General features: G+C 43.6%; 1 protein-coding gene across 1 annotated transcript in view; it reads left to right on the forward strand.

Moving 5' to 3' along the window:
• Positions 1–13,237: 13,237 nt before the first annotated feature.
• The window catches only part of ETNK2 (ethanolamine kinase 2), a 33,905-nt gene continuing 27,658 nt past the window's right edge, over positions 13,238–19,484 (forward strand). The window contains exon 1 of the mRNA XM_061632216.1: positions 13,238–13,516. Coding sequence (XP_061488200.1) covers positions 13,358–13,516 — 159 coding nt within the window. The 5' untranslated portion in view covers positions 13,238–13,357. The remainder of the gene's footprint in view (positions 13,517–19,484) is intronic.

Consider the following 19,484-nt stretch of genomic DNA (forward strand, 5'->3'; position numbering starts at 1 on the left):
TGTGAGAAGAGTTCTGTTCTGGAGGATACCAGCTTTTGAAAACAGACTACATAAACTGAGAAACAGAACAGTTTAATAAGATATTGTTTTCAGCAGCACAAAGAGCTTGTGTCAATATGTGTCCAAAAGCTCCAATTCTTCTGTTGCACAGCGAAAGGCTATAAAGCAGTGATAACATCCAGAATCATATGTTTAGGTTTCACAGTCCTCTTTATATTGTCCACTTAAGTTAGTTAGTTAGAAGTGCTTCCTATCTTAATACCAGGATAACTGTAAATGTTCCATCTTAAATTGTAGACTGTAAACTAAAATTTTCATTAAAGATTTCCTTTTCCTACTCAACACAGGAAGTGATCAGAAAGTGGCCATCTTCTTTGGTTACTTCTTCCTCTTCACTTTTGTGGTTATTGATATCCGTGCAGAAAGCCACCCTCATTGTGATAGGGACATTTCATACTTAGCAAAGTCCTACCTGCTCTCATATTGCTACATATTGACATGAAAGTCAATGAATGGTGAGAAAAACACTTCGTAAGATGAAAAGAAAGTTCCACACTACATATCTGAGTATTTTTGAAGCATGTTTCATCTAGCAGTCTGGGTTTCTCCCAAAGGATCTTGGGAATTACAGTTTTGTGAAGGTGCTGAAAATAGAGCTTGGCCTTCACAGCACTATATTTTCCATGAGATGCACGTACAAAATCCTTATATGACACCCCCATTCTGATGTGGTAAATGTTTGCATTAACGTTTTATGTCTGTAAGTGATTCCCTGGGGCAAACTGAAGTAAAAAATAATTCATTTCATTTCATGTTTTTAATACATTTATATCCTGCCTTTCTTCCTTCATGGAACTCAAGGCGGCATACATGGGATTTCTAGGTGTCTCTCACCCGGACACTGGCTAGACTGACTATACCTGTTGAGCTTCAAGAGGTAGCTGCATTATACATCCCCAGACCATTCCCTATGTTAGAATCAAGCTAGCCTTGAAATCTTGGCCATGGCCTGATTAATGAAGATGTTCATTTAGGATGTAGACTTGAGGTCAATACCAGGCCTTCCCTTGGTCACAGAGGGTCTCCATTGCTGAAGCTTCTTCCTTCAGTTACTTGGTCTGGAAAGTTCTGATAAACAGAATGGGCAATGCAAGAGAAAATCAGTATGCATATTTTCCCCATTAGGACAGAAATCTTTGTTGCTCTCTAGCATTTTAAACATTAGTAAAATTAGGTGCAAATCTGGGAATGACTCTTTTCACATAGTGTTCTTTTCCTATAGAGAGAGAAAGTCAGTGTAGGAAAACACAAGTTTAATGATAAATGAGACACAATTGTTTTTCATACTGTGATGAACAGAGTTGGCAACAAATGTGTGATTTTCTCTGTGCAGGAAAATAGAACTGGGTAAAACAGCTTTATGCAGAACTAACAAATGAGCTTCAGTCCTTGAAAGCTTATGCCACAACAAATCTGTGAGTCTTTAAGGTGCCACAAAACTTTTTTTTCTGTAACAAACGAATAAGGCTGTCCCTCTGGAAGTTGACTTAATAGCTGAGGGCAAACTACATATGATGTTGAGTCATGTGTTTGTTTTCCCACGAGCTTTGCTTGATTGATTTTAAACAAAAATGTAGCCATAGATGATGCATACATGTACCATTGGAAGCAGAAGATGTCTGTGTGTGGGGCTTCTATATTTTTTCCTTGGCAGGGTTTTTTGTTTTGTTTTTTGCTCTCTCTGTCTGTGTGTGTGTGTGTGTGTGTGTGTGTGTGTGTGTGTGAGAGAGAGAGAGAGAGAGAGAGAGAGAGAGAGAGAGAGAGAGAGAGCTTCTCCTCCCTTGTAGGGGAACGGTGTAGTTTTCTCTAATTTTTATTGAAAAAAATAAAGCAATATTTAATTACTTAAAAGCAATAGCATCATATGTAGTCTAGCCTTTTTTCAATAAGAAATATTCCCAACTGATGGGAAAATGGTACATCAGTAGTTGCGCAATTGTTTGGTGCACTTCCACAGCGGCTTCCTGCATTCTCGAATCACTGCTTTACCATTCAAGTGGAAAGAGGGAAATGCAGATATCTTTATTGTCATGTTAACAATGAATCCCAGGCCACATAGCCTCTGATGCCCCCATAATCACAGCTCTCTACAGTGCAGCCAGTGCAAACTGAAGACTATAAAACTGGTATGAGCTGCATTGTGGCATCATTCATGATAGAGTTTACACCAATGCAACTGATCAGACTTGGCTCTGTGCTGATGTCAGTAAGTGCAAAATAAGCCAGTTTCAGGATCAATTGCCCTCATTCTGCAGGTAAACATGTTTATCCCCTTTTGATGCTATCACCATGACACTTCTGAAAAGGGGCAGTTTTCAATGTTGATGAAAATGTTCATGAAAAGTACCCACTTTCAGTTCATAACTAAAGAAAACCCCTTTAGAACTCCATGTGAACAAAATAGTTATCTTCTATGACGTTCTGGGTTCAAACAAAAATGAAACAGCAAAGTTGCTCAAGAGCTATAAAATGCCATGGTCCATAGGTCCAGAAGAATCAGTAGGAGAAATTCCCCCATGTCAGTCTCCAGTTGAAGAAATCCACCAGGACAACTGAAGTTGTCTCTGTCTCATTCCCCAGGCTGATAGCTCAATTAAAGAACGTAGCTTAAGAACATAAGGAGAACCCTGCTGGATTAGACCATAGGCCAATCCAGTCCAGCATCCTGTTTCCCACAGTGGCCAACCTTTAGGAAGTCCACAAGCAGGACATGAGCACAATAGTCTTCTTCCTGTTTTGTTCCCCAGCGAATGGTATTCAGATCATCAGGTCCAGATGGCATCCATCCAACAGTTCTTAAAGAACTCAAATGTGAAATTACTGATCTTCTAACAAAAATTTGTAACTTGTCCCTAAGATCAGCCTCCATACATGAGAACTAGAAAGTGGCCAATTTTTTAAAGAGATCCAATTTTTGAAAGAGATCCTGAAAACTACAGGCCAATTAGGTTAGCATCTGTTGTGGGAAAACTGATGGAAAGCATTATTAAAGATAGAATTAGCAAGCATATAGAAGAACAAGTCTTGCTGAAGCAGAACCAGCATGGCTTCTGCATGGGTAAGTCCTATGTCACTAACCTATTAAAGTTCTTTGAGAGTCTCAAAAAGCATACAGATGGAGTTGATCTAGTTGACATTGTGTACTTAAGACTTTCCACAAGCTTTTAACGTAGTGTTTTACCAAAGACCCCTGAGTAAGCTTAGCAGTCATGGAATAAGAATCCTCTTGTGGATCAGTGACTGGTTAAGAAACAGGAAACAAAGAGTAGGCATAAATGGAGGAATTGCAGAAAGTGGAATCCCCCAAGGATCGGTATTGGAATTTGTGCTCTTTAACTTGTTCATAAATTATCTAGGAATAACAGTTCGGGGTGGTTAAAACAAAAAGGGACTGTGAAGAAGTCCAAAAGGATCTCTCAAGACTGGATGAATTTGCAGTAAAATGGCAAATGCAATTCAATGTAAACAAATTTAAAAGTGATGCAGATGGGAACAATCCCAATTTCTTGTATACGTTTATGGGGTCTGAACTGGTGGAACAAGACCTTGTGGTCATAGTGGGTAACTCGAAGAAGATGTTAACCCAGCATGCAGCAGCTGTGAAAAAGGTGAATTCCATGCTAGGAATCATTAGGAAAGGAGTCAAAAATAAAACTGCTAATATCATAAAGCCATTACAGTATACAAATCTATGGTGTGACTGCCCTTGGAATACAGTGTACAGTTCTGGTTTTCTCATCTCAAAAAGAATATTGCAGAGTTGGAAAAGATTCAGAAAAGGGCAACCAAAATGATCAAGGGGATGGAGTGGCTCCCCCTATGAGAAAAAGTTGCAGCATCTGAGGCTTTTTAGTTTAAAGAAAAGGCGAGTCAGAGACAACATGATAGAGGGGTATACAATCATGCGTGGTGTGGAAAAAGAGGAGACAGAACAGCTTTTCTCCCTCTCTCATGATACTAGAACTCAGGGACATCTAGTGAAGCTGAACATTGGAAGATTCAGGACAGACAAAAGAAAGTACTTCTTCACACAGCGCATAGTTAAACTATGGTATTCACTCCCAGAAGAAGTAGCGATGGCAACCCACTTGGATGGCTTTAAAAGACAAATTCATGGATAAGACTATCCATTGCTATTAGCCACAATGACTGTGTTCTGAGTCCACTGTCAGAGGCAGTATGCCTTTGTAAAACAGTCGCTGGGAATTGCAGGTAGGGAGAGTGTTGTGCTCAGGCCCCATGGGCATTTCATTGGCCACTGTGAGAACAGAGGACTGGAGTAGATGGGTCTTTGGCCTGATCCAGCAGGCTCTTCTTACGTTGTTAGAAGCATGTTGTCCCTCATCCTGTGGGTGGCTTATAGCCAGCAAGCCTCATAGCCATTATAGCTAGCATGCTCCATAGCCATTATAGCCTTATCCATTACAAATCTGTCCAATCCTTTTTAAAAGCTGTCTGAATTGGAAGCCATTGCCACATCTTGTGATGGCAAATTTCACAACAAAATGAAGCTTCTCTGCCAACATGTTCTCAATAACTTCTCCAAAAAGGAGAGCTGAGATATTAGTCAATATAATTTGTGGGATCATCCCTGTTGACAGATGGCTATGAACAGGGATCTAATGACCACCATATTTTTTTATAGTGCATTTTATATTTAACAAGGAAAATTACATCTCACTTCAAAATACATAAACAAAAGAAATTCAAGACACATCATCAGATATTATTTATTTATTTATTTATTTAAAATACTTATACCCCGCCCTTCTTCCGAGGAACTCAGGGCGGCTCACAATTAAAACAATAAACAATCAGAACAACCAATATACATGTTAAAAACAATTAAAAATAGATTAAATCAAAATAGATTAAAAATATAACATTTTCAGTTAAAAGCCCGCCTAAATAAAACAGTCTTCACCTGGGCGCGAAAGGATGATAGCGAGGAAGCCAACCGAACCTCGCTAGGGAGGGAATTCCACAATCTAGGGGCAGCCATCAAAAAGGCCCTATTCCGTGTCTCAGCAAGTAGAACTTGCGAGAAACATGGAATAGTAAGGAGGGCCTCACCGGATGATCTTAAAATCCGGACAGGTTCATAGAGGGAGACACGGTCTAACAGATAGCCTGGACCTAAGCCGTATAAGGCTTTATAGGTCAAAACCAGCACTTTGAATTGTGCCCAGAAACAGATTGGCAGCCAGTGGAGCTGGTATAGCAAAGGAGTAGTATGTTCTTTGAACCCAGCTCCAGTTAACATTCTGGCTGCCACTCTTTGTACCAATTTAAGTTTCCGAGCAGTCTTCAAGGGCAACCCTACGTAGAGCGCGTTACAGTAGTCTAATCAGGATGTAACTAAGGCATGTGTTACCGTAGTCAAGTCTGACAGGTCAAGGAACGGGCGCAGCTGGCGCACTAATCTTAATTGAGTGAAGGCACTCCCGGCCACAGCAGAGACCTGCGCCTCCAAGCTCAAAGTCGAGTCCAGGAGTACTCCCAAGCTGCAAACTTGAGATTTCCGGGGGAGTGTAACCCCGTCCAGCACAAGTTGAATCCCTATTCCCTGATCCGCCCTCCGACTGACAAGGAGCACCTCTGTCTTGTCAGGATTTAGTTTCAACTTGTTTGTCCCCATCCAGTCCATCACTGATACCAGGCAGCGGTTTAGGACCTGGACGGCTACCTTGGTTTCATTAGGTGGAAAGGAGGAATAGAGTTGGGTGTCATCTGCATATTGGTGACACCGAACCCCAAAACTCCGGATAACCTCTCCCAGCGGTTTCATATAGATATTAAATAGTATGGGGGACAAGACTGAACCCTGGGGGACCCCATAGGTCAATGGCCAAGGGGTCAAGCAGGTATCCCCCATAACCACCTTCTGGGTTCACCCCTCTAGGAAGGATCGGAGCCACCGATATTACACCAAAATCAAACTGTTACATAAACAAATATCGTTCTAGTCTTACATTACCATGCTGGGAATTCCAAAACTCCTCGAAACAATTCCATCTTTCTGCAAAATTGTTAGACCCCATTCTCCTCTCTCTTCTTCTAACAAACTCCATTAGTTTGTCCATCACAGTTAATTCCAAACATTTAATCAGAAATTCCCATTCCGTTGGAGGCTGTTGACATTTCACATGCAAACAATCTTCGCTGCCATGATAATTACATATACTAGTGACTTTATATTCACAACTATATAATCTCCAATCATTTTAAAAAATACTAACAACGAAGTTGGACTTAGCCTCTATCCAATTATACCTGAGATTACTTTGGGCGATTAGTCCCCAATAACACTTGGTGGATGGGCAATCCCATCGTATATGTTTTAGATTTCCAACATTTAAAATGATTAGTCAAGTACACTTTATTTAATCTGGCAGGGGTTAAATACCACCTCAATAATAATTTATATTGAGCTTGCCTTATTGACAAACTTCAAAAAATCTTATTGATCTGTTTCCAGATTTTAATCCACTGTTGAGGTAGAATAAGCTATTCTACTTCTCTTTCCCGTCTCATTCTAGAAATGATTCACTAATAGGCAAAAAAACACAAAAACCTTGAAGTTTAGGTACTTATAGCCAACAGATATTTCTATCAAACTTGAAAAAGCAGGGAAATCGGGAAGCTATAATGCATACACCAGGGGAGGAGACCTGATCTCCTCTGAGATATTGTACTGCCCTACGAATTTGACAAAATGCAAACACAATTTGAGTTGGTCTTTCACAGTCCAATCCACTTCCTGTGTAGCTTGGAAGAATTTGGTAATATAAGTAAAACTGACCATGGAGGAGGGGGAGGGGACAGGAGAGGGAAAGAGGAAGACAGGGGAAGGAGTGGGAGGGAGGGGATTGGAAGGGGAGGGGGAGGGAGGGGCAAAGGAAGGGAGGAAAGGAGCAAAAAGGAGGGGATAGGAGAGGAGGGCAGGTTTGAACATTTACATGCTGTTTGAGTTCAATGGGATTTACTCTTGTACAATCATGCTTAGGATAGGTGAAACTGACCTGGGGGAGGGGACAGGGAGGGGAGGGGGAGGGGAGGAGATTGGATGGGCAGCCCTTTCCTTTCCAAGAGGAAAACATTGTGAACAGTGTTTTTCAGGGTTTTCCCCACCTTTTTATTCTACCGGAGACACATGTAGTATCTCACCCAAATTTAAACCAAAGCTGTCCCTGGCCCGGAGCTTGAAAAAGTTATTTTTTTAAACTACAACTCCCATCAGCCCCAGCCAGCATGGCCACTGGATTGGGCTGATGGGAGCTGTAGTTCAAAAAAGTAACTTTTCCAATCTCTGCCCTGGCCATATCCACACTAGACCTTTATTTCACTTTAAGCTGTCATGGCTTCCCCCGAAGAATCCTGGGAGGTGTAGTTTGTGAAGGGTGCTGAGAGTTGCTAGGAGAGGCCCTATTCCCCTCACAGAGCTACAATCACCAGAAGAAGGGCTGACTGTTAAATCACTCTGGCTACTGGAGCTCTGTCAGGGGAATAGGAGTCTCCTAACAACGCTTAGCACCCTTCACAAACTACACTTCCCAGGATTCTTTGGGGGAAGCCATTACTGTTTAAAGTGGAATCAGTGTCTGATGTGGGTGTGGCCCCTGATTAGCCAAGCCAAACAGCTGTGAGTCTGGCTTTTAGAACACTGATAGTTGGTTCATACTGAGCATGCCTGACACTTTAATACACTTCAATGTTAAATTTCTTAAATTAATTAAAAATCAGCCATGCATTTTTTTAAACTTTTAAACTGGTGAAGGTCAGAGTATGGGGCAAGTTCAGTAATAGGATTACAGGTACTCTGTGAACATGGCTGATTTTTAATTAATTTTAACAAATTATGAGACCACTGACAGAAAAAAGTCCAACAGCAGTCTGGATATTTTTCCTCTTTACACTTTGAACTCTTGATTCTCTCTGTTTTGTGCATCACCATGAAACTTAGAGGGTTGTTAAGCAAGTGTTTCTGAGTTCAGGACTATAAGTTTTATAAGGTTTTGCTTTGAAATGACCTTATGGGAAGCTGCAGAATGGCATGGGTGGTATTTTCAATTGAACATGGCGGAATGTGAAAAATCCATACTGGCTATAGTATACAGCCACTATTGTGGCTGTATAGAATAGAATACTTACTACCTGTTCTGAACGCTATGTTCCTTAATTAAAATATGTTTATGGTTTAACTGTCTGTGTTCTGGTCTTGGTAGATTCTAAGGCAAATATATCCCATTAACAGAATAATAATAACAACAACAATAATAATAGTATAAGTTCTACTTGAAGTCAGTAGGCCAAGGGTTGGGAACTTGTTTCAAGCCAAAGGCTGCACTCTTTTCTGGACAACCTTTCAGGGGCCAGTGGTAGATGAAGCCAGAGGCAAAAATGAGTGGTGCAATTAATGTAACGATTACCTTTGTACAGGAGACTAGTTTCGACACACATCCACACACACTCCTGTTTGTCCTCCATCCAGGCCAGCAATGGGCATTGTCAGAGTCTAAGGACACATTCCAGCCATGCAAAAACACTCAAGGAGGGTGCAAAGCAGATGAGGGATGAGGCCTGGGGAGACTCCCAATGGCCAGATAGAAAGGCCTGGAAGGCCACATTCAGCCTCCAAGTCTGTGGTTCTCCATCCCTGCAGTAGGTGGTGGTAGCAGGTATTTTAAAGGGAAGTCTGGACTCAGTGGTAGCAGAGGAATTGACATTAGTGACCAGCTAGGCACAAGCCCTTGCAAGGGACTCTGGAAATGTCACAAGGACACACTGCCTTGTATTTTCCCTCTAAGCCAGTGGTTCTCAATCTTTTTTGGTTCACGGCGCACTGTAAAATATATAAAAAAATTCTGGTGCACTTTGTGTACAAAATTAAAAATATATTATTTTAAACTATGAATAAAAATATCTTAATAATAATATACTTTCATAATATTCGCGGCACACCTAGCCACCTCTTGCGGCACACCAGTGTGCCCCGGCGCACCGTTTGAGAATCACTGCTCTAAGCCAACTCTCTATTTTTCATCATACTGGGAGGGTTCAGGAAGAACCCACTTGCCTGTTTTGGAAACCACACCATGAAGGGCTTAAGGCTTTGGCTGTCCTTTGCAGCCTTTGCCTACAAAACCTAGTGGTGTAGTTTTGTAAGGAAAATTAGCCACCCATAATTTGCACCAAATCACCCTGTAAATCTTGGTCACCAGTCATATCTGCAAATGCTTGGGTCACCAAGAACAGCTGAAGAAAAAGCTTCTACTCCTTCTTCCGTCTCTGGAACAGATAAATATTGAAGCTTCAAGCTTACTTTCTCTCTCTTCATTTTCCGTCAGCCCATTCTCCTAACTCTCTGTTTGAACCTCACACAGCCCAATCCCATGTCATTTACCTCTGGAGGGTGCCTTATTGTGTTTAGACCCCGTTACAGTCTGCAGGGTCCTTTGCAACCACCCCTCTCCTTATATGGCAGCCACAATTTCCCCTGCCTCCATCCCTCTCTTTCCTCCTCAAAAGGATTCATCAAAGGAGCTCTGGGTCCAGGCCATGCCAGATTTGTTTTCCAATAAAGACAAACTTGGGTTTTTCATCTAAAACTGCAGTTTGTGTCCTGTTGCTGATCTCTCACTCTCTTTAGTGAAAAGGGCAACCTCCTTATGATGCATTGAGACTCCGGGTGTAAAATTTCAGAAAACATGCTTCAGTTGACAGATATATGTATACATATATACAGTGCCTTGCAAAAGTACTCAGACCCCTGACCAATGCTCTCATATTACTGAATTACAAATGGTACATTGTCATTTCGTTCTGTATGATATGTTATTTTGAAACACTGAAACTCAAAATCAATTATTGTAAGGTGACATTGGTTTTATGTTGGGAAATGTTTGTAAGAAACATATAAAACTAAAACGTGTTGCTTGCGTAAGTATTCAACCCCTGTGCTGTGGAAGCTCCCAGTTTACACAGATGAAAGAAATTGCCCTTTCAACAACAAAATGACCTTACCATTGGCCTCTACCTTTGAACCATTAAAATTGCTGTCACATTGTCAGGATAAAAAACCCACTATTGAAGGATCATTGGTTAGGCTGTGAAGGAAAATGAAGGCCAAAAGGGCATTCTACACAAGTAAGAAAGAATGTAATACAGATGCATAGATTAGGGAAAGGGTACAAAATAATATCCAAGTGTTTGGATATCCCAGGGAGCACAATTGGATCAATAATCAGCAAGTGAAAGCTGCATCACACCACCCATGCACTGACAAGAAAAGGCCATCCCTCAAAACTCAGCACTCGAACAAGAAGGACACTTATGAGAGAGAAAAACAATCACTTTGAAGGAGCTACAGAGTTCATTGCTGGGAGTGGATTAATGGTGCACCAGTCAACCATATTGAGAGCTCTGCATAACACTGGCCTGTATGGGAGGGTGGCAAGAAATAAGCTGTTACTCAAAAAGTACCATCTGAAGGCATGTCTGGAGTTTGCCAGAAAGCATGAGAGTGCCCCAGCTGCGATGTGGGGAAAAGTTTTGTGGCCAGATGAGACCAAGTTAGAGCTTTTTGGCCAAAACTCAAAGCGCTATGTGTGGCACAAACCTAACACTGCCCATGCCTCAAGACACACCATCGCTACAGTGAAGTATGGTGGTGGCAGAATCATGCCCTGGGAATGCTTCTCATCAGCATGGCCTGGGCATCTTGTTAAAATCAAAGGAAGAATGATGGAGCAAAATACAGGGAAATACTGCAAGAGAACCTGCTTCAGTCCACTTAAAAACTGAAGCTGGGGAGGAAAGGCACTTTTCAGCAGGACAATGATCCCAAGCACAAGGCCAAAGCAACACTGGAATGGCTTAAGAACAAAAAGGTGAATGTCCTACAGTGGCGCAGTCAAAGTCCTGATCTCAATCCCATTGAGAATCTGTGGCTCTCTTTGAAAATTGCGGTCCACAAGCGACATCCAATCAACCTGAATGCCCTGGAGTGAATCTGCCAAGAATGGGCCAAAATCCCTCTGACACTGTGTGCAAAGCTGGTACATACCTACCCCCAAAGACTTAAAGCTGTTATTGCAGCGAAAGCTGGCTCTACCAAATATTAATGTGTGGGGGTTGAATACTTATGCAAGCAACATGTTTTGGTTTTTTATGTTTCTTACAAACATTTCCCAACATAAAACCAATATCACCTTACAATAACTGATTTTGAGTTTGAGTGTTTCAAAATAAAATATCATACAGAATGAAATTGCAATGTACCATTTGTAATTTAGTAATATGAGAGCATTGGTCAGGGGTCAGAGTACTTTTGCAAGGCACTGTATGTGTCCGCATGTAATTAGTGATCAGGATCATGTGTTAATACCTGTGCTGAGTTCACCAATGACCTCTTCTGAGGGACAAGGATGGACTGAAGTAGCCAATGCAATGCAAGGTTTGAGGGACAGATGCACATTGGACGTCCAAGTGATACTTCACACCAGCCTTTCAGAATAAGGATTGCAGCCACTCTTGTTGCTGATAGAGCCTCTGTGTTTTTATCAGCTCCATATCAAGGAGAATCTGAACAGAGCACCTTTCCTATCACTCTACCTCTAGGTCAAGTAAATCTTAATCTCTTGTATTTCTGCTTGTTATGCAACTGCCTTTAAAGGAATAGAGCCACAGTTGGGAACAGAACCGGTAACCTCAGTAATAGCTTGAAGAAATTGACAGCTGAGCTACGGATCATTCAGATACTTTCAGCTGAACAAACTGAGTTACAGTCAAGTGGACTTATTATTATCATCAGCATTATCATTGTCATGTTTATATTCCATAAGGTGACATACATGGTTCCCTCATTTTTATCCCCTCAACAACCCTGTGTGGTAGGTAAGACTGAGAGATAGTGACAGGCCCAAGGTCACTCAGTGAGTTTTAGGGCTGAGTGGGGATTTGAACTTGTGTCTCACCAGTCCTAGTCTTACATTAAAATCCAGGGGTGTGGAACCTGTGATCCTCTAGATCAAGGGTTCCCAAACTGTGGTCTGCAGACCTGCAATGGTCCACAAGCTTCATTCAGGTGGTCCGTGGCTTCTCTGTAAAAATGGAATAAAAAAATCATACAGCATCTAGTACAGCATGTTACAGTTGCTACTCAGGCAGAAAGATCATGCAAGTGCTCTGCCAAGACCCTCAGCAATTTTCAAGTGGCGTCTGAAGGAAGAAAGTTGGGGAACCACTGCTCTAGATGTTGCGGGACTACAGCTTCCATCATTCCAAACCATTGGCCATGCTGGCTGGAGCTGATGGGAGGTGGAGTTCAACAACATATGAAGGGCCACAGGCTCCCCATCTCTGCTCTAACCATGCTTACCTTAATCAGGACACGGCTGTCACATACACATACCAGACAATTTGCCTTTAACGGGTATGTGATATGTAGAAACTGAACAGACAGAATGTCCCCCATCACTGCATCTCTATGCCAGGGTTGTTATATGAAAGAAAGGCCATATCACACTGCACCTGTTGAATTCTTGCCCCCCACGCACCTGTTTAGTTGCCAGCTCTCTAAATATGTTTACCTGAAAGTCAATCCTGATAAGTTCAGTGGGGCTTACTTCCCAGTAAACATGCTTAGAAGATTACAGCATGAAAGGCACAGAGCCTCAGTCAGGATGGCCGCTTTTCTCCCCTGCGGCTTAGGCTGCGTGCACACCATCCATTTAAAGCACAGCCTTAATCACAGCACCCTCCCCTAAAACACCCTGGGGTCTTAGATCATGAGGCTCCTCCATAGGGAGCAGAGCTAGCGCTGCGTTTACTTCGAATCTCCAACACGGGCTGTCTGTTCGCTGCTGCTGTCAACAGAACCTGGAGCAGCACCTGACACCTCACCTGGCTGGATGACAGCAGCATCCTTGGCGTCTGGCTCCTCTTCCCTTGCCATAGCAATTCCAGTCCTCCTAGGCTAGGCTGGTCTCTTGGCTACAGTGGCCTTGCGAATGCTTCCCTCCTTCTGACATCACAATCTGGGCCGTGCTGGATGTTCCAATGAGATCCGTCTGGTAGGGGGGAAGGAGGGGATGGCAGAGTGACTCATGGATTCCGATCGGGGCTGGCTCCTCCCCTCCCAGCCCCTTTCCAGCCCCTCCACATGGGCTACCTCTCAAGCCTCCAGTTGCTGAGGGGGTGGAGTTGCTGGCGAAGGCTGCTCTTCCCTTCCTTCCGTTTCCCTAACTCTGTCCCGCACCTGAAGCGAGCAGCATTGTGGCCAGACCGCCTATGGGGCATGGAGGAAGAAGAGGAGGAGAATCAGCGCGTCTCCGCCAGCTACCCTGCCATCCAGCGTGTCAGCATTGCAGTGGATGAGACCAACGTTCTGCCGGGGGCTCTGCAGCTGATCCGAAAGCTGAGACCACAATGGGAGACCGAGCGAGTTAAAACCAAGGTACAAACACAAGAGCACAGAGTTTTCTTGCAGGCTGTTGCAAAAACACTCTCCTCTCGCTAGCTGGGATGAGAATCTTGGGTTTGTAGGGAAATCAAAGGGAATCCATCAGGAGGGGCATGGGGGGAGGACTGGCAGGAAGTGCAGTTCACCTCCCAGTCTTAATTTTAGCACATGCAACAAGTCTAGATTCCTTTTGATGCTGGGACGAGAACCGTTCGGTATTACGATGGACCCAACATTATGAATGCCTTCCCTTAATCTCTGTGGGCACAATACCATTTCATGGAGGTTGGTTGCCACTCCCCATAGCACCTTAAGATATATCAGTGTGGTAAAAGGATGGATCTTTCCCACCCTTTCTCTGCATGGTTCTAAGTCAAACAGGAATTAGAATTTATACCAATAGTTTGGAGTACCAAACTAAGCAATTAATCCACATGGATCACAAGGCTGCAATTTTGAGTATTCTATCCCTCCTGGTTTCTTAACACCATGAAACTTCCTATGCTATCCCACCCCTCAAAATGCTCTGAATGGTTAAAAGGGATTGATTCACAAGTGAATAGATGACACTTATGCGTGCAGATAGTTGCTTTCTTCTTTTAAGCATGAAGACCACTTAGTAAGGAATTCATGCACAAGGCAGTGTGATCCAGTGTTTGGAGCAGAGGGATTAGGCAGTCACTGTCTGTGTCTAGCCAGGCCAAGTAATTTCAGTTTTCGCATCTCTAAATCAGAAATGGCATAAACATCCCTCTCTCCCCCCCCCTCCATTAATCTTAAAGTGTGGCTCCATTGGCTTATCTTCAAGTTTGGGGTGCACTCAGTTTTCAGTCTAGGATGCACTATTCCTGCAAAGCATGCACAGTCTGTGCGCACAAGCTGTGTTGATCTACCCATCTGCCTACATGGCAGTAACAAGGAACAACAAGTTGTCCGTGGCTGGAGCAGTTGTTCCTCAACCCCCCCCCACACACACACAAAGCAAGGAGTGATATTGGTGCGTGAAACTCTGTGCCATACCCTACCATCTTTTCTGAAGCACCCCTTTCTGTCCTTCCAAAAGCACTCAAGCATGGAAGCAAGATTCCAAGGGGGTGCCATACCGTCAGGCCCTTTAATTATTATTTTTATTATTTATTATTTATTTATTGGATTTCTTAGTCACCCGTCTGGCTGGCTAACCAGTCACTCTGGGCAACGTACAAAATAAGCAAAATAGCACAAAATGACACATCAGTACAATAACATTAACTGCTCTCAGATCCCAAAAAGGGAGAGTCTGTAGGGAGTACAGTTCTTAGAGGAGTCCTGTTTTAGTTCACATCAACCCTTATTGTAATGTAAAGGGAACGGAGCTGGTTGTAAATGTCCATAGGGAGCCATGCACTGGTTCTGTAGGGTTGTCTTTTCCATCAAGAAAATATATTTACTTTTTCATTCCTGTTTATACCATAACAGTGATCAACTGTGCACACTGGGATGACAGCCTGCCCACTCGATTTGTTCACAGTGGAACACACAGTCAGTCCTCGGCTCAAAGGATTTCATGGCACATTCTTGCACCATGTCAATGAGTGCAACTTTGTTCACGTGAGCCTAGAAACTTCAGCCACGCTGCATGTTGGATCCCTGGGATCCTGGGCAACCTGCCCTAGTTAAAGTGGGAAAGCTGTGCTCAGTTCACTTGACACATCAAGAAGCAGAGCAATGTCCCACTCAGATCATGCTTTGGGTTATCTGGAGTACTTTCACAATGGCTTTGATCATCCCTCAATCTTTTAGGCATGGTGCTTACAAACTTCAAAGTGCATTTACACCTGTCTGTTCAAAAGAACAGTAGTTTATTCCCATACTCCTGAAGTGATGTTGAACGTAATGGTTGCACCCCTCACTTCACTGAGGCATAAAGAACCACGGTTCCTCTTTGCTTTGCTTTCATGCCAAGAAGAAAATTAGCAGCTATGCAGTATTCCTTTATGTGGAGTAAGGGAGCAAAGAGGATGCTGATTTTGAAATGACGCTCTCTGCCAAGCTGTTTCTGCCCAAGAGTAAAGCAGAAAAGTGAGATCTAGTGTGGTGTAGTGGTTAGAAGGTTGGACTAAGATCAGGGATAGCAGGCTTCAAATCCCTACCTGGATGACCTTCAGCCAGTCACTGAAGCTCAGCTTAGTCTCCCTCACAGGGTTATTGTGATGATAAAATGGAGCTGGGAGAAGCTATCAATGCTGCCTTGAGCTCCTTGGAGGAAAGTTTTGATATAAATGTAGTAAGCAAATAAATAAATAACAATAAAAAGAAAATTCATCAAGATGCCATTGACAGACAAATTCATACTTGTTACTGCCACCTAGACTTTGCAGAGTGGCAGGACTATCAGTGCATCCGCAGCCCAGCTGCTCATGGTGGTGACAGCAGAAGGCAGGCTGGTGCATCAATCTGGCCTGGATCGGGCCCTATGCCAGGCAGAACCGCCTGTGAGGGCATCTTGCAATCCAGTAGATCCTGGGCTGGCTCAGCCCCACCCTTCCCTTGGAATGCCCCATTTCAGAGCTGTCCATTGGGCTTCACTGGCAGGAATGCTGCCGGCAGGCTTTCCCCCCCTCCACTGTTCAGTGGGCAGAAAGTGGGGGTCAGCACCAGCAGAGTGACACAAGCATGACTCTGTCGGTGGTGGCCAGCACTGAGCCAGCAGAAGCAGGCAGAGGGATGCCTCCACTCAATCCAACCCCCTGCCCCGCCCAGCCTGGCACTGAGGGAGGGAGGGGTTGGATTGTATCCTAAAACATTATTAATAATTCAATGCTGGTAAAAGAGCAGAATGAGCACAAGTTACATCCATAAATTGCCAGAAGGTATCTGTGGAGGCCACCTTCTTCCCTATGCACCCTTTAAAAAAGTAACTTGAAATACGTGTCGCCTTTGGGGGGAATGTTCCCCCAAATCCTGCATGAATATGATCATGTGGGTCTGAAAGGAGGAGATTGGTTATGTTTGTTTGCATGCCCAGTTTGGCTGGGTGCCCTCGGCAAACAGATTCCCAGGAAGCGTGGGGACTCAGTGACAGAAGGATCATTACAAATTTATAATTTGTCAAGTATAATCAAACAGAAAAAGCAGTGTGAAAATGAATGGTAAAGGTCATCTGCAGACAGCCAGGAAAGAAGATGCTAAAAACTAAGCTGTAAGCTCTCTGGGGCAGAGATTCTGTCTGTCTATTATATAATTGCCTAAGCAGTGTTCAATTTACAGGGAGGGGGGAACGACAGAGGGGCCCAACCTTCTTAATCCTTATGTGATAATACCTTTTCAACTGCTTTGGAAAGCCACAATGGAGCCATACTCGGGCTAAAGTTAGAGAATGAAGATGGAAGATTTAATTAAGCCCTCCCCCCCCCCATATTGTCTTTTCCTCCATAATTTGAGCCCTGTGCCTACAGCTTGACATCACTTGTATATGTATAAAACATCCAGATCCTGGGATTCTCTCTCCTTGTCACACCCAGACTATGTCCCTTGCTGGCCTGGATGTAGGATGGAAGTGTGTGTGTGTACAAAGCTAAGAGCAGAAATCATTGCTCCGCCAGCTTTTTTTTTCTTGCCTTGCCCCCAGGGACTTTGAGCCCACAGAAGTTTGCCCACAAGGTTTCAGCCCACTCTTGGGAGCAACATGCAGTTACTTCAGCTGCACATTCCTAGGCTAAGTAGTTACAGTAGGACATGGGAACAGTTACAGAGGCAAAGACAGGCATATGGAAATTCCAAGAGGAACTAGTCTCATGGGTGGTTATTATTTATGGAGTGCAATCTCTAACTAGTGAGAGTTGTACAAGGTGCATTATTAGTTTCTGAAAACATAGTGGGAAATGGCTATGTATTTTCTGCATGATTATGAGTGCTCAGAACATACTTTCTCTTTTTTGTTTGTTTTGAAAATGGAAAACACAGATTTTAAAGACTGCAGAAGTTACTGGATATGAGATTGTAATTGGCATGACACAACTTGTGGCCCAACTACTTAGATCATTTCTATAACAGGGCTGATTTTATTAACAGCAGAGAGTTTAGCAGTGGGCTGCCGCTGCAAACATAATGGGACATAAGGCAGAAAGGAACCTGCTGGCAAATATTTAACTGGGAGACTGATATCCCCAGGGAAGACCCTGAAAGCGCTGAACGATTTTGGAAAGGGTGTGGGCTGCACAATGAAGCAAATAATATTTACACAGGGCAATTGAGGATTGACAGCTAAGCTGCTAAAATTCTTGTCATGGAATGCAAGGGAAGTGGCGGGAGGTGGGATAAATAGAAGTAATCCTATTAAGGCCTGTAGGAAAACCCCCAAAAAAACTTTGTAGCCAAAAAACCAAAAAACCAATTTGAAACAGCCAACGTTCAGGTCATCAATACTGGGATATCACAGAAGTACAATTGTAAAAGTGTATGCAAAGGGAACTGTTTGAAGCATTCTTCTACCAAGGAACTACTACCTTCTTTTCCCCCCACCTGACTCTTTTTTAAAGGGTGAGCTGGCATTGCTGTCCAAATTCTAGATGAGAGGTCCGGAACCTGTGGCCCTCTAGACCTTTTGCTGGCTGGGGCTGATGGGAGTTATAGTCCAACAACATCTGGAAGGCCACAGGATCTCCACCCGTTTCAGATGATCGGCAGAGTTTAGCTCTTCCCAACTTGGCCCAGTTTTCTTCTCCTGTCTGGGGACTTACTTAGGTCTTGGTCATACCGGAGTGTGGCAAATACACAGACAGCATGTACATATATTGTGTGGCTGCCTGCCTGGGCTCAGTCAGTCCTCAGTCAAAACAGGTTAAATCTTGATGAGCCTGGCTCTCCTTAAACTCTGATCCCTGTGCTTTGGGACTGTCACTTCTGTGTTGTCCTCAAAATGTAGGCAGCCTTCACTAATGCCAGAGCTAATGCTTCTAGGATTTGCTGAAGATGCTATCAGTCCAACATTATGCCCTTTGTACAGGCATTTTGGTGCAGTATGTGCTCTGGCACTTGGCAATGGCCGGCCTTCCCCAAGGCTGGCTCCAGGTTTGAGGGGGTTGGGTAGGCAAAGTGCCTTCTGGTGGACTCTGTCCTCCTTCAGAGGGCCTTGGCAGGTTTACTTTGGTGGTGGTGCAGCAGTGCCAGCAAATGATGTTCAGAGGTATCCAGACATATGACATAGGAAGCTGCCTTATACTGAGTCAGGCCATTGATCCATCTAGCTCAGTATTGTCTATGCAGACTGGCAGCAGCTCTCCAGAGTTTAAGACAGAGGATGTTTCCAGCTCCACCTGCAGATACCAAGGACTGAACCTGAGAGCTTCTACATGATAGCAGAAAGCAGCACTGGTCCTCCAAGCAGAGCTCTGGGCAGTTATTTTAATTTCCCAAAATGCTCTGGACTGCTGCAATATTGAGGCCATTTTGCAGGAAATTATTATAGCGTCTAGACTCGGCTCAAAGTACCAGGCCAGAATTGCTTTTTAAAGGGACGCTGGGACCAGATACTGATGCTGGGCTTGCCTTTCCCTGAGCAAATGCCAGGTGGATGGGATTGTAACCAAGCTTGCCTAGAGAAATGCCTGAGCAACTAATGCTGTCCTGGTAGAGATGTATGAGGACCACAGAGACAGAGTGGGCATGAAAATCTGAAAGCTTGTTTTTTAAGCCTGGGAAAAGGGAGAATTCCATATGCTGAGGCAGGCAGCCAAGTGAGGAAGACAGAACAAAACCCTCTGTCCATCTGTAACGAGCCATCAAAGCAATGACCAACGTGTCCTTGTCAGAGACATCTCCATTGATCTGGGATTCCAGTGCCACTTGTCTCACTGCTTGTTTATGTCTTTGGGTCCTAAGTTTTCATTGTTATTACTGTTGTTCAACCCCAAACTTGTTGCCTTAATTCAGAGAATCTTCTCTGAATTAGGGAAGGCATGTGCACTGCTGTCAAGAACTC

This window comes from Rhineura floridana, chromosome 6, assembly GCF_030035675.1.
Source record: "Rhineura floridana isolate rRhiFlo1 chromosome 6, rRhiFlo1.hap2, whole genome shotgun sequence".
Classification (NCBI taxonomy): Eukaryota; Metazoa; Chordata; class Lepidosauria; order Squamata; family Rhineuridae; genus Rhineura; species Rhineura floridana.